The sequence below is a fragment of the Ptychodera flava genome, chromosome 14 (genome assembly GCF_041260155.1).
Source record: "Ptychodera flava strain L36383 chromosome 14, AS_Pfla_20210202, whole genome shotgun sequence".
Classification (NCBI taxonomy): domain Eukaryota; kingdom Metazoa; phylum Hemichordata; class Enteropneusta; family Ptychoderidae; genus Ptychodera; species Ptychodera flava.
The window spans coordinates 19,482,242-19,497,925 of record NC_091941.1 but is presented as its reverse complement, the minus strand read 5'-3'; the positions used below and the strand labels follow the sequence as shown (position 1 = coordinate 19,497,925).

The window sequence follows — 15,684 nt, the reverse complement described above, 5'->3', positions numbered from 1 at the left end:
TTTATTTTGCTTTGCAGCTGTGCAACCAAGCCGCTTATTCCACTGCAAAGGCTGTGAAATAACGGCACCATGTCTGAATATCTGCAAGCAGACATATTTTTCCACCATGGTATTTATGATCTGTGTAGCATGGAGGTAGCACGGCTTCTACCATTTGATGACGTTTGCATCACGTATTTGCTGATGCCACTCAGACGTAGACATATTATTGTTTGCAAACCATTACATATTTAATTTCCGAGCATACAGGCACTTTCCATAGTTAATGCAGCATTCAATTTTATTGGTGGCTGAAGTCTTCTAACCTGTCCATCCCTCAATTCCCTGTAGACAGGTCCACACTCTACTCACCATTGATAACGATGAGCCTTGGCTGAACCATGGTGGTGAAAGGGTTCATTTTAAGTGGCTTACCTCGGACATGAAACTTTATACTGAAATAATGAAAATAGAAACTTGCTGCTTGCAATTCAGAGAGATTAAAATGTTCCAGTCTATTTTTTGGAACAAGAAATGATAGCAGTACTTTTAGAAACTTAGAAAGATCCAGGTTGGTATCTTTTGGTTATCAAGAATGCAATGTGTTCACTTTTATGCATGCACATGACTGCTATAAACTGCTACAGTTTCAAATGTGTAATGTAATATATTATGGCTTATTTCCCTGACATGACAAAACATGGTATTTTTGAGAGAATTTTTATAGGTAGAAAGGTACAATTTGCAGTGGTTACAGCCTTTATCGATAGGTTTGTGGAAGTTGTCAGGGTTCTGTAGTCTTTTGAACACTGCTCTGGGTGTAATTCAGTCAATTCTTACAAAGCGCATCCCAGTGTAATGTAAACTTCTTTTAAAATAATCAACCAGTAGAGATACATAGCCTTTTCCATGGTGAATTCTTCCTTTTTTGTCTATAGAGGGCGCAAATCGATCATATTCATTATTGAGAGAGCCAGAGAGAAAAGATGCACTTCGGAACACTGTTACTACTGAAATGCTGAAGTGTTTTAGTTGTTTTAGAAGCTAGACTTGGTGTACAGCTTGCAAAAAATGCTTTTGGTGAAATATTGCTCATGCCACAGAGCGATGTTCAGAGTAGGTTAAAAGATCAAAATTTCAGCTTATCGTCTCTGATACACAGCAGGTCATCTAAGAATAGTATAGTCTAATATGTATCTAGTGATAATGAAAAGGCAATTTCCTTCTTGTCCACGGTCTCACAAGGTACCAGAGTTTGCGGTGCCATACAGCAAAATGAGTGCTTTTTGTAAAAGTTTCAGACATTTCTGAGTAGAAAGGACAATAAACTAACAGAGTATATAGTGCATGCATGTCTCGAGGTCATTCCTCTAATTTTCCCCTGTAGTTTTACCATCTTCAAAGTGGACATGAGCGGGTAACAGTTGTCTGTCATCCAGGGTCACAACTGTCATCCAGGGTCGGAAATATATTCGACATAAAACAGACTGCAACTGAATAATGCAATTCGAGGCTCATCTGTTGCTTTGCAAACCAGACTTTCAGTATGCAAATCCAGATATGTTCATCAGTATTTCCTTTGTTGACAAACCAGCCACACTTTAATACGGTATCTTAAATATCACAGCAGGGCTATATTGGCAACTAGCACTAGGTCGCTTGTCCAACCATGAGCCTGTATCTTAATTCTAAAACACATTTCACCCCCCCCCCCCCCCCCCCCCCCCCCCCCCCCCCTCCTTGAGCATTTCAAAAACATGGTGACTCCCCTAATCCATCACCAAAGTCAAAAACAGTAACCCCCCTCCACTGGCTGAAGAAACTGGACCAATCCCTTGCGTAAAAACAGCACACTAGAACACTGGGGGCGCCATTCCAAATACCTTCGCAGCAAAGTGGGAAACACAGTACTCTTTCAAAAATCATCAGGAACTCTGTATTGATGCACCATGCTCAATTTTTCTTTGAGAGATGTAACCAGACCACACTTATCATTGTACAAAATTTTCTGGAAAATGTGTGGGAGGACTGGAGATCATGGGCCCTTGCTAATTTGTACTACAATTCAACATTATCATAAGGGGTATGCACACTATGTATTAAGTTTATTCACTGTGACGTTGCACACATCCGGCCCACAGACAAGAAACAGTTTCTATCCCAGTAGACAAATATGGTTTGGAGTTTTTCAGGTGTGGCAACCAAACAATATTTTTTGAATAAAAGGGACACAAGTTTCCTGAACACACACACACAGATATATAGTTTTCTGATGATAGAATAAGTTAGGGTGTATTATAAAGCACAAAGGCGCCAGAGACACAACAAAGGCAAGAATGACTTTCATATGTTTCTTTTAATCTCTTTAGATTTTCAAATTACGTTAAAGGTGCAAATCTGTTTTTTGATTTTTTCCCATAATTAAACTTCGTAATTACCTTAAAGGCAGCTGATTCTTCAAACATACCAGTAATATCTACAATAGATCTATACTTCTAAAACATACCGATTGTCTTCAAGAACACTGACTAAATACAATTATCTCTTGTCAAAGTGCACAAAACTCTACATTGGGATGGAAGTATGTGAACTGGATAAAATGTCTAGAGTGGTGGAAAATTGTGTATTTAATTCAGCACTTGGATGAATGTTTAATTGTCAAGGGCAACTGTGCAGTATCTTTTTCAACTGAAATTAAAAAATGCCCTGACCAATAGCACCTATCTCGAGTTATCTGCTGTTTTCTCTTTTCCAATAAAATCATTTTGAGCTACGTGCATTTCAGCCGAGGCAACAGACTATGTGGTGCCAGATTCCCATTCAAAACATTGAGTGGAAGACCATTGAAAATAATTAATAAACAAACGAACAATTCTTTGGAGGTCAAAGGACAATTGTCATCTGAGTTCAAATGCACCAAATGGAGAAGACCTTGAACTTTGCTCTGTCATACTTTGTTCTAGTCTGGGAGCTTGGCCTTTTCACTCAAAATCCAATCTTTTGAATGTACTTGACTCACTTAAACTGAATTGATAAGTGTCGCTGATGGCACCGTAAGCAAATACAGCAATATGAACAAAATGTTATGCGTCTGCTGCAGAAGTCACAGCTTCAACGACAAATACAAATATGGACACGCATCCAAACACTAGTGATGGGTGAGTGTGTGTTCTAGCTCAGTTCCTATCTTCATTCCCTACACGTTTGCATCTTGATTTAATATCATAATTATATGATTTGACCATGGATATTCATGATTATAGAGAATCACTGTGCAGAATCGTGCTGTGGAAGATGTGTGTATAATTAGATAAAAGCGAATATTTCATTACTTACCCTTCGGAAATATACCCTCACTAACTTTTATCTAGATTTGGTTTGATGAAAATTACTGTATCATGATTCTGTCTATTGAGATTTACAAATCACGTGACTTTTTCGACAACAATCGAAATTCACCTCAAGCTATTATGAGATATTAAGATCTCGTGGACAAAACATCAATTTGTTCATTTGGCTACATCACTTCAAATGGCAGAGTCTTTGTTCCTGCATTTATTCACGACTTATTCATGAAAGAAATGCAAAAAAAAATATGAGGTATACCTGAGACTTATTATTGTTTGAAAGCCTATACAGTAGGCGAGAGTTGGAAATATAACTTGACTTCCGTGGAATTGTATCTCTGCTTGACGTCATGTTTAGTCACCCTAATTACCGATGGAGTGGTCCATTGTCACCCTGTACAACGATGGCATTGGACCAAACCACTGGCATAGAGGGGTCGACGTTTACATGCAATCACGCTGAGACTACCCACTTTATCCTGTGAATAAATGCTTGGAAAAGTTAAATCCTGTCAGGGTCTCTGCAAGGATTGTTTTACGTTTACTGAGGCCATTTCATTTTTGGCATGCGGTGGTTTCTGAACTGAAAACTTACAATGCTCACGGTGGTATATATGTCATAATGAAAACTTACGTTATAAGTAAATTTAGCCAGGAGAGAAGGTTGTACAAAACTTCCATAAAGTAAGCTTTATCCTGTCCTTGTCACCTTATATTTCAGTATTTTTTTCAGATAATGCGTTTGAATGAAAATTTGATCGTGAAAGACGAGGACAAAATAAACAAAGGAAGATGATCATGATGGAGAGTCAAAATAATACATTATAATGAGAACTGTGTAGAGTTTTGGAAAAAGTCTGTTCATATCTGACTTCGACAAAGTATATATTTAAACATGTGGACGACACGTAAAAACTATAGAAATATGAAAAACCAACAACTGTGAAAAATGCTGTACTTTTGATTTCTTTTTGGCTAGGAACTTACAATAACTTGACTTTATGTATAAAGCATAAATAAAAAGATAAAAACAAACCAAAGATGAAGAGAGAGTAATTATAATAATTATGACACTTAAGAAATTTGCTAAATATTATTTCATCATTGTAAAGCTATAGAATTACCGTTCCCTAAATCTACTATCAATCAACTATGATCTCCTTAAAACTGTAATTTATTGTAAAATTTTCAAAACCTTAGCGGCAAAGATTGATTTTACTTGTCAATTTGATGGTTTAACTTTTAAAAAGCTCTTCAATCAAGCATAAATCCATAGGAAGGGATTTCATAACATCAGCAATATTGATGAGATTTGTGCATTCTTGAATTCGGCGTAGACTTTCCAGAGAGTAGATGCGTCCTCCTTAAGAGTACATGGTGGTTTGGATGAACTAGAAGGAAAACAAACAAAAAACAAACAAAGTAAGACTTAAGAGGCCTTTGCTTGTACTGATTATGCTGACGTATCATTTTAGAACAGTATGAATGCTAGAGGACACTGAGGGCGCTCTTTTGAGCGTATCAAGAGCTGTACTCTTGGTTGGGCTGCATGCTTTTAATACTTTGAAATAAACAACATACGTCTCTAAAATCATCTATAACTGCACTGTTATAAAGTCACAATACCAAATTATTTGTGGGAACTGCAAAACGGCAAGTATCAACCTATGACGTTTAGCAGCAATAATTCTTTTCATTCTTCAATTACAGGGAGGATGTCGTCAAAACTCTGCTCAAAGGTTGCCAGGCACCCCTATGACCAATGTAAACACTGTATATAGGGTATGTTGGCGATCAATGAAAGTTAAAACATATTTGTGAACGATGAATATCGTAAAATTTAAATGTTGCAGCTATGTTGACATGATGCACCTGGATATCGTGCATGAAATACATTGTAATCAAGAAAGTCGCATAGGCGCTGTTCCGACAACCCACTCTCTTTAATGAGATACTGATTCCCTAACTCCTACTTACATGGAGGGGCAAACTCAAAAAGTGGAACAGCCATAAAGTGATGACATCACAGCAGCCATACACTGAACAAAGAGCTCCCCCCCTGTAGTTTAACACTGGCAATGGATATCAAGTATAGTTAGCCACAAATAGGGCTGGGGCTAGCCTCTTTTCACATCCCTTTGTTTGGTATTCAACATGACTCTCTCTCCTCTTCACGATTTACACTCAGAGCAGCAAAGCTCGGTAAGCTAGCATAGCCAGCAAGATTTCATGATGTGTTGCCTCCTGCGTAGCTTAGTGATTACAAGAGGCCATCGATGGCATATCTCTATACAGCAAAGACTGTGAACCACGTAATGAAACAGGGACTGTGAGAGAGTCTACTCTGAAGCCATCACCAAATTATCTATGTCCACTTACGTCATCAATCCCAAATTTGGTGGTACCAGTTCGGCCGGAATCATGCGCATTAAATGCTTCTGTAAGGTGTAAAAGAATCAAACAGCGTCAGTGGCTTTAAAAAAAACATGGATTGTTTCTGTTAGGAAGGTGGTTAACAAAATTATCACAGAAGAAAAATCTGCCTGTAAAGAACTCCATGCAAGACACCGCCATACGCCATAAGCAAGGCGATGCTAGTCATAGACATTCAGGGTTTGTTTTGTATATGTTTTGCTTGTTACATTGCTCTACACTGGATACTCTGAATGCAAATGATGCCAGTAATTATTAACATCAAAGAAAAAACAACAGTGGCAGTTCATTTTTTTTTAACTGATAAACACAAAAATTCAAGCAAAAAACAACGGGAATTCATACTCACTGAACATTCCCTTCAGTTTGATGGCACAGTGAATGAAGTTATCGAAATCAATTTTACCGTCCTTCTCACTGTAGCGCAGCACCATGGAGCTGATGGCTTTGAAGCTCAGTCTGAAACCTGATGAAGCAGAGTTACAAGGAAGATGTTTAAAGAAGCACATGACAATTATACCGATTAGACTGTTGAAACGGCGCCCTCATGCACTGGTCGGTGTTTGTTGGGACAAATCATGTAAATATCATCTAATAATATAATATTTTTTAATTCTTAACCTGTTCACCCCCAATTCTCTGTAAACAGGTCCACTACTACCATTGATTACAATGGGACTGGGCCAAACCACGGTGGTGAAAGGGTTAAAAAACGCACTCCACAAACGTATCAGTGCGCTGAACAAAATTGTTTAAAAGATACAAAAGACAGCGAATTTCTGAGGGCAGTGCATTCAACAGCAAAGGAGCACATACCGAAGAAGCTCTATGACCGCACGACTTATTAAAATAGCGGCGAGGAGGAGTTACATCTGACAATAGACAACTATTATAACCCACTTCTTGCTAAGAGAGAGTAGTTTACCGTAGTTAAGTTTAGTTTAGTTTGACAGTGAAAAAAATGGAGGCTTATCCAAGTTACAAGAGTGGAGGTCACATAGTCATTACTGCCCACTGTGCGAGAGTGTCCAAGGTTGTTCATGTTGAAGAAGTGCACAGAAAAGCCAAAGTACTGTGTTATCAAACACTCTATACTTACATAGTGCAGCGACCACTGAATAAATTATGATTTTAAAATGCAAATAAACAATTTTAAAACTAAACCATCGACAGTAATTCTATAGGCATCTCAGTGATACAAGATATGGGAGCTAATATGATATAGGGGGGAAAATGGTTTTATAAATGAAAAATGTTGCAGAACTATCAGAGGCCAGAGGATGTAACTATTACCAATGAATTCAAGATTCGAATTAACTTACCAACACTACGCAAGGCCTCACGAAGTTCATATGCATTGAAAGATCCGGAATTATCCTTGTCGTATGTCTTAAAAATCATCTGCATTTATATTCAAAAATACAAACAGACATACAAAATAAAGAATGAGTGTTTGGACTATTTTACAAATGCAGTTAAATACAGGCAGTTAACAAAGAGTTTAAATAAAAATTTTGATCAAAATATTATCGTCAAGGGCACCAAAAAAATGAACTATTTGTTTTGTGATGTGTCGCCCCTCTAAGATTAGAAACACTTTGGAATTTCAGAATCAAAGCTCTTGTGTTTGACTATGATAAATTTGTTGAAAATAGAACTTCTTTTTCTCATGATGTAATTCGAGAACCTGTTATTGGCGTTCATAACATGCATACTTTCTGTGGAAATGTTTTACAGTGACTACTTGAGAACGATTGCGGAATTTGATTATTATTATATCACTTCAGTTGGAAACCTGCAAAACCAAGACGTATTTTGGGCCAATATAAGAGCATGTAGACACTAAAATCTTGCTGACTTCCTACTGAAAACAAACTTCGAGAAAAGAACCAAAATTCAACTTCTAAAGATGTGCTTGGTAACCCTTTGAAACCGTGTATTTCGTTGAAAAATGAGATCAATTATTACATCTGGATTGGTTTCAGATCTCTTGAAATATTGGGAAAACTTCAGAGAAAATTAATGAGATGCGGCACATCATGTACAGAACTATTTCACACAAGGTGTTTCTTGTTTCTCTATCTATGATGTCAAACCTGCCACTGTGCTATCCCTCTGCCATTTCAATCATTCTTGCAATTGCTAATCAATTTTCCTTTTCATCACATGACCATGTGAATGAATTTTGATAAGATGCCCTTGGCTGCCAAGCGTCTTCATGCAGGCAGGATTACCTACCTTCCAGGATCTGATGTCACCCCAGAGACCTTTGAACTCGTCAAAGCCAAGCTTGCCAGAACCGTCATCCTAGAACGCTGTGTTAAAGAAAACCGCACTACAACGCAAAGCACATGACAGATCAAAAGAACTCTCTTGGACAGACTTTCACACATGATAAACGTGCTATCCCAGTGTGGGACATACAAGGATGAAAGAGCTCCAATCACTATAACCAATTGTAACCTTATGTTATGTATCTGTACACAGGTCCAGAACAACACGAACCACAGTGCCCTGGTAAAAGGGTTAAAACAGCATTAATAAATGTTCGTATTAGATGTATCTCCATGAACGATCAGGAATGCTTTACTCAGTATGTATTCTTGCATTCTCAATCAATGAACAGTTGCAAAATCTATCGCCTTTGTTTGCATTTCTGTCTCTCCCCTCCAATTTTTTTACACGGCTGCTTTAAATGATTTTGACGATCTGAAGTAAATTTGTATTAATTGCAGGATAACAATTGTATTCTGATAATTTTTTCTTCTGGGATTTTGAAAGCATTGTGATTTTTAGTACATGTATCTCTATGATATTAAATGGCTTCACTGAAGACCATAGAAACGTAGTGTTGTATAACTTACAACAAAATGCGAAGTACGCGTTTTGGTAGCTCTCCAGCAGCATGGGTGTGTCAATGAAAGAGCAGTTTCTGTACCACCTCAAGTTTAGCTAGTGTTTATTTTTGTTTTCTTGAGTGGCATAACATCACAACTTGACTGAATCATCATAAAGGATACGTCAAATAGCGCCACCATACTCTTGCAGGATTCCACGGTGAAGCCCTCCCCCTTCAGATCTGTTGGCAGAAGCATTGTGGGAAAGTGTAAGAATACAATGCATTCATTGGTTATTCCTGTCTGGATATGCACAACATTTACTATGTCCACTGCTAGCTAATTGACTACGAAAAAAATACACACTAGCCTTGCAGAATACATGGGATCAGACCACACTTTGCAGAGACATGGGGATACTGAAAAAACTGATCAATTTAGCTTATTTGACAAAATCAGAACAACGAACGAATAAATTTTAGCGCTTTACTACATATTTACATATTTGCTTACACAATATAACAAAGTTTCACACATTGAACGGCAACATTATGTACAAAACCACAGTTACGAGTGGAGTGATACGTACCGGCCGCCGCGTACTATGCACAGTTACGAGTGGAGTGATACGTACCGGCCGCCGCGTACTATGCATATAATAATTATATGCATAGTACGCGGCGGCCGGTACGTATCACTCCACTCGAAACTGTGTACAAAACGGAACATCAAACACTTTTACTTTCCACTTCCTAGGCTCAGCTGCCACTACTCCATAAATACATGACCACTGGGCAAATATGACACATAGTCTTTTCATTACCACAAATAAAGACACAGCATATTACAAGTACCTGCTGCAGCATTGTATTACTGACACACATAAGCACAAGTGCTATTTTTAATGTGTTATAGCTCATCTGTTCAGCAACGCAGTGGAACTTTTATAACCTGCAGCTTGCGCATGTGAAATTATTACACAGCATAGAGCTTTGTATTCATTTTTATTACATTGTTCCCCTGAGAGTTATCAAAAGCGGTTTAAAATTGTGGCGTTGGAAATGCAGTTTCCCATTTGATCTGCATCTCCCCAACACAATTGATATTGAAGTTGTATTACATCACTGGTAAAACATGATAGCTAGCTTTTGCCCTTGCTTTAATTGCGCATCACAGAACACACAATCACTACAACCTAAACGTTCAACTAGCATCATCAATAGAAATAGTTGCAGCCATTTATGCACACTTAGCAGACAGTCTGCATCTAGGGCGAATAGCTCATAACTTCCTTTCTGGAATATATTTCAAAGAAAGTCTTTTTTTGCTTTATATCAAGAATTTCCTTGGTATAAACAGTATCGATCTTTTTAGTTTGCTAAATCAGATCGATATCTCTGACCATAATGAACAGTAAACTTGAGACACAAATTTTCGACCTGCTGGTCACAATAACTGCACCGCACAATAGCTATACACAAATAATATAAGAATGAAGGCAGTGTTTCACTTTAATGATTCTGTAAGAATCCTTTCGTCACCCTGCGACATTTAGAACTTTATGGTCAACATACGACACAATATGTACTGGTATGTCAACTGTTTCAGATTGAAAGTGTATATGATAGGTGATTTCTGAGGATTATTGGTTATCTTGTAACCATGGCAATGCTCTTCATTCTTATTCAGATTCTTGGCTGAGGTCAGGACAGGTCATGACCTGGACTGACCCAATGCTTTGAGCAAATGTATAGATCACAAAAAACTGAAGAAAAAAAATCGCGGTTTTGCGTGGAGCCATTTTAGTTAGACCATTGATAGGCATGGCAAGCATTGAAGGAAGGATGGCGTGGAGTCCAATACTGATATACACAATATAAATGTGATTGCAGACAGAGAGAAACTGTACTTGTTTCTATGTAATGCAATTGAAGCGCACATGGCTTTCAATATTGAAATTCAAACTTTGGACAGGTAAACATCACCTGCTGCCATAGGAAAAAATAACACACTTAAAATTTAAATTTATACTGAATTTCTCAAGTTGATGACAGAAAACAAATCAGGAGTCATACGTTTAATGTAATCACACAAGGCATATCATACAATCGAACTCCCTACTACATCCTCCCTTGCATATTAACTTCAAGTACGTTTTACAATTCACAGTTTCGTTAAGATGGGTAGACAGACAGTTATCAAATATAGGAATCCATGGTTAACGACACAAAAACCAGGCCACAAAATGCGTACACCGATGCAGGATACATCCATTAATTAGACTGGTTGATCTACATGCTCACCGGCTTCTTCAGATCATGAGAGATGAAAAAATGCATGCATGGAAATTTTAGAAAAAGGTGAAAATGTCGTTGACTTTGATTAATGTATGGATAAGGCTGTACGTTTTCATGACCAATCCTGTAAATCCCTGCACGCAGTGTAACACACTCGTGCACGTCCCTCGAAGGCTAGACTACTCACTCAGAGGGGTTGCAGGAGGGAATTGAGGTGTTAGATAAAATGGACATAGAAAAACTATGAAAGAGAGATTGAAGGGACAACTAGCAAGAGTTCATACTTTGCGCTGGGATGATTGCAATGGGTAATCCCTTTAAAACTTACACTCTGGTTGTACAATTATTTTTTGTTTCCGCAACACCACATTCATAGGGCAGGAGGGTTTGTTAACGGGAATCGGCACACAGAAGGGTTGAACGTAAACACAAAGTAGTAGAGAAACAAAATAAAATGTTAATGATTCATTTAGAAAGAAAATTACGGTTACAGTGTTATGAATCATGGCATTATGGGATGGAAGGAAAAAGTCAAATTACATTAATTATTTTATTTAGAAAGGATGACATCTTTATTGCATTTCAAAAACTGCACAAACGTTAAATATCTTGTTACCAGTTATCAAATCTATATTGCATGGTTAATTTTGGCCAAGACAATTATCAAAGAACTATATCAGAAATGTTTTGGTCTGAAAAACCACAAGTGATGGAGCTTTGATAGTAAACATGATATGATTATGGCAAAGAAGGCTGTAATATGGTGGAAATGTGTCCTGTGAATGGAAGAGTTCATCAGTATTTTGCCAAATCAATACAGATTACAATCAAGAGTATTGTATTTTTTCCACGATAATTTCAATTTTCATAGCAGAGTTTTGCTTGTGTATTATTTATCAGTTCCTATATCTTTCTTTCTTCTCTTCTGCAAGTTTATTACTCTGTATCTCTGCCTTACCTTTCTTGAGAGCTGCATTCAAGATCTCGCGGAGTTCCCATGCGTCTACTTCCATGTCCTGAAACACAGGATAGATTGGTAAAGTGAGTACGGGAATACATGCAGAAATGAGGGCGCTACAGATGGGTGATGGCACAGCATTGCGCCTGCACACAAATAACTTTGTTTAACCTGTTCACCCCCAATTCCCTGTAAACAGGTCCACAATCACCAGTGACAACAATGGGGTTGGGCCAAACCATGGTGGTGAAAGGGTTAAAGGGCCTTTTTCATGAACAAAATGAAGCACAAAATGATTATTTGTGTACACCAAATACTGAGATGGTAGCTTTGGCGGTATGGGAGCCTTTGTGTGTGACGGACATACATCCGCACATACCCACAAATATACAGACATACAGTCATCATATAAGCTCTTTTTGGTATTTATATATAAAACCAAATATGAGCTAAAAATAAGTTTGGGGGAAACAGGTCTAGGATTTGGAAACAACAAATGATTTAGAACACTCTGACGTGTTGGAAATACCCCCCCAAATAAAATAATTTTGGAACCCTGCTCTAATTTCTGCTGTCCATTAGCATGATTACTTTGACGTACCATGTAGAACTTTCACATAATATACATTACAGCCCAAACATGGGACTATGTGCTCGAGGGTAGGTGACCATTTGCCCGATGTAAGGAGGGCAAATGGTCTCCTTCCACAAGGGTAAATAGTCCAATGATTGGGGGTAATATTTTTGTTACATGCCATTCTGACATAAATTTTCTCTCCAAATTTTTGGGTTTACGTACAAATGACAATTACATGCTTTAATTCCATTTTAGACGAAAATCTGTTGAAAAAATGGAACAATTTTCATCAATCGAATGCCACAGTGATATATTTAAATCACCAGGCAAACTTGGTTCAAAACATTTTTTTCTGCTTGTATGCACAATCCCACACATCACCCGCCTTTTACACTGCCTAACTTTAAGCATAAAGATACCACACCAGCATGACACAGAGTACTTACAGGACCGGTCAGTCTATAGAAGAATTCCTTAAATTTCTCCTCCTGTGCTTTTTCTGCCTCAGTCAGTGGACGACCAGTCTGCGTAAGGACGAACAAAACTAGTTTAATACTACGGTGTATCTAAGTGTTGTCCATTCCATTTCATGTCACAAGTGCCATAATTGTGTAGCTTACGCTGCTTTCATGAAGTAATTTTTTTTAACTTTGCACAATTTTTTTTCACGAAGGCTACCTTCACTTATGGAAGAGCCTGTACATGCTTTCAGTAGCAAATAAATTCACACTTTTCTTTACGAAAGCAAATTTCAGTATCTCCATGTCAATCATTTGGACAGCTGATAGAAACAAACAAAGTGAAACTAAACCTCTCAATATGATTTTGAGACATTCCAATCTATTACAAATTTATCTATGACTGAATTTTAAAACCTCTGTCTGAATACATTTCATAAATACTGTAATTCATTTCACAGGGAATCAGAATAAATAGTTTTATCTTTTGAACGAATTTCTATTTTTTTCTGTTTGACTTTCACGAGCCACTTGTGATATTGAAATAGATTAAACATGGACAAGATAATGATTACTTTTATGTTGCATCCACATCAAGGTTTCACGCAATGCCACTCAGATGAAAATGGAAATCTATTGTTAGATTCAAACTTTTAGGTTTTTAAGGACATGCATTTGCATTGTTGAATTTCATACCACGATGCATGTAGATGTGTTTTTGAGATATGTGGCACAAAGAGTGCTGTTGAGTATATGTCATTCATTGTTGGCATCTGTGTGCACGTTGTGGTAGTCTTGTCCTGAAATGGGTGAGCTGAGAAATTTTGTCACTAAACTACTAGTATGTATAACTTGCCATAGACGTTAGAAGTCAGTAATCTCATACATGATAAATATTTGAACTGTGTACATCGGATTTCGATTTTACAGACTCATTCATGTGGCATCTGATATTTTTTGTATGCTGGATAGCTGTTACACTTTCTGAACATGGTAAAATACGACATATTTAATGTAGGGGTGGCATTATGAGACAGCTCATTTCCAACGTCTACGTCAATCTGAGCATTTGCAGACACATCACATTATGAGTTATAGCAGTATATCTGGGTTAACAAAATTATCTGATTCAACCATTATCACTGTGAATGTACACGGATGCAATGTATCTCACACATGTGACTGCTTGCATTAAAGATGCGTTGATTTTTCCGTGACACAATGTCGCTGAATGCAGTGTACGTTAAGCCGTTCAAACACTGCCAGACTTTAAAACACACCCATATGTGGATGAGTTGGTTCCTTAAAACCATGGAATGTGATGTAAAAACACTGATCCCGTGGCAAAGGACCAGCGTTTCTACACTGTATTTACACTGGCATAAAAGTTGAATACCAGCAACTTACACTAAATACATGATTCTGATATAAAAATTTACTTTACAAAGTGTTTATGGATGTATACTTTGAACAATTACATTCTGTAATGATTGAACTTTGAGTTTGTGGAGGCTGGAAAACAATGTGAAGGCTTTATGTCATATGGTTGCTGATGTTTGACAAGCGACATTGTATTCGGTATGAACACAAAATCAATGTTGTTGTACTGTATTATGTTCATGCCATTCCATGTGCACCAGTGTTGCCGGGCACACACCTGTTTCTTTGTTACAAACACATGATGTCAGTATCCGTGCAGAAAAAGTCCAAAACATTATCTCTTCTGGGTTTCCTTTCACAGAATGTTAAAGTCAAGTTTGTTTTTTTTTCGTTTGAAAACAAGGTGCAATCAATGGCAGAGAGCATGTGAACTTTACCAAAGTGAATCTAATGATGATATTATTGGATGGGTCTTCACTGAAGCTGTGGCATGCTTCATGGCTTGTACATACACATGTATTGTAAAAAACAATGATATGATTGTTGATGACAGTGTCACACAAAGTGCCAAAGACTGCACCTTGAGATAGTTATCACATTTCAATCTCTGTTACAATTTTAAACAAACTACAGAATTTAAAACTAACAAACACGCATACAAGAAAGGAAATTTTACAAAAATAAGGGGGTAAGTAACTTCAGGGTCTAGTATACACAGAAATAGCAACTTTTTAAACTTTTTACTTTAAACGTTCTCAGAAGATTATTAAGTTTAGGATACTGGTTGATTCAAAAACAAAAATATCCAAGCCTTTTGCTTGTTTACCTCCCCGGGTACAGCAGGAAAATCGCCATCATCCTCAGATGGCTTCTCACCCGGTGCACCGCCTTCACCCGACGGCAAAACAGCCTTAACACAAGGAGCACAAGGTGGCGAGGACGTGTGGACGCGGAGATGAAAGTGATGAAGCAAATAGATGGATGGATGGATGGATGGATGAAGTCGATGCGAAAAAAGGTGATACATGTCATGAAGGTGATAAAAAAGAGCAGATAATGGGTGAATGGACACAAGAAATACAATTTAGTGCGTTCATAAAGCGGTTGGAAGTGTAAATACGTCACAAACTGTTACACTATAACATACACTATGTCTACCGGTAGGTTGGTGCCTGCTGGCAGCGGATCTACCGCTGTGAGCTTTCTGTAGGAGACAGGAACATGCAGGTTAGGACAGACATATCAAGACACACACACACACACTGCAGTAATAAAGCAATGCAGGGTCAAATTGTAAGTCTTATCCTAATATAGTCCAAGTTACAGTCAGTAGACTCTTATGGGAATGAAAAAACTTCTTTCAGATATTCCTACCAACTTTTAACTTACCAAAGCATTTATACATCAAAATCTTTCAA

At 37.6% G+C, this 15,684-nt stretch overlaps 1 protein-coding gene across 3 annotated transcripts in view; it reads right to left on the bottom strand.

Moving 5' to 3' along the window:
- Positions 1-2,316: 2,316 nt before the first annotated feature.
- The window catches only part of LOC139149694 (calpain-3-like), a 51,494-nt gene continuing 38,126 nt past the window's right edge, over positions 2,317-15,684 (bottom strand). The window contains exons 12-20 of one of the 3 annotated variants that reach the window (XM_070721565.1): positions 15,093-15,176; positions 12,875-12,952; positions 11,852-11,909; positions 8,780-8,838; positions 7,998-8,066; positions 7,082-7,160; positions 6,109-6,225; positions 5,706-5,764; positions 2,317-4,717 (exon numbers count right to left, since the gene is read on the bottom strand). In XM_070721565.1, coding sequence (XP_070577666.1) covers positions 4,691-4,717; positions 5,706-5,764; positions 6,109-6,225; positions 7,082-7,160; positions 7,998-8,066; positions 8,780-8,838; positions 11,852-11,909; positions 12,875-12,952; positions 15,093-15,176 — 630 coding nt within the window. In that variant the 3' untranslated portion in view covers positions 2,317-4,690. Of the gene's footprint in view, positions 4,718-5,705; positions 5,765-6,108; positions 6,226-7,081; positions 7,161-7,997; positions 8,067-8,779; positions 8,839-11,851; positions 11,910-12,874; positions 12,953-15,092; positions 15,177-15,413; positions 15,471-15,684 lie in introns of all 3 variants that reach the window. The other 2 variants (XM_070721566.1, XM_070721567.1) reach the window with 2 other exon arrangements.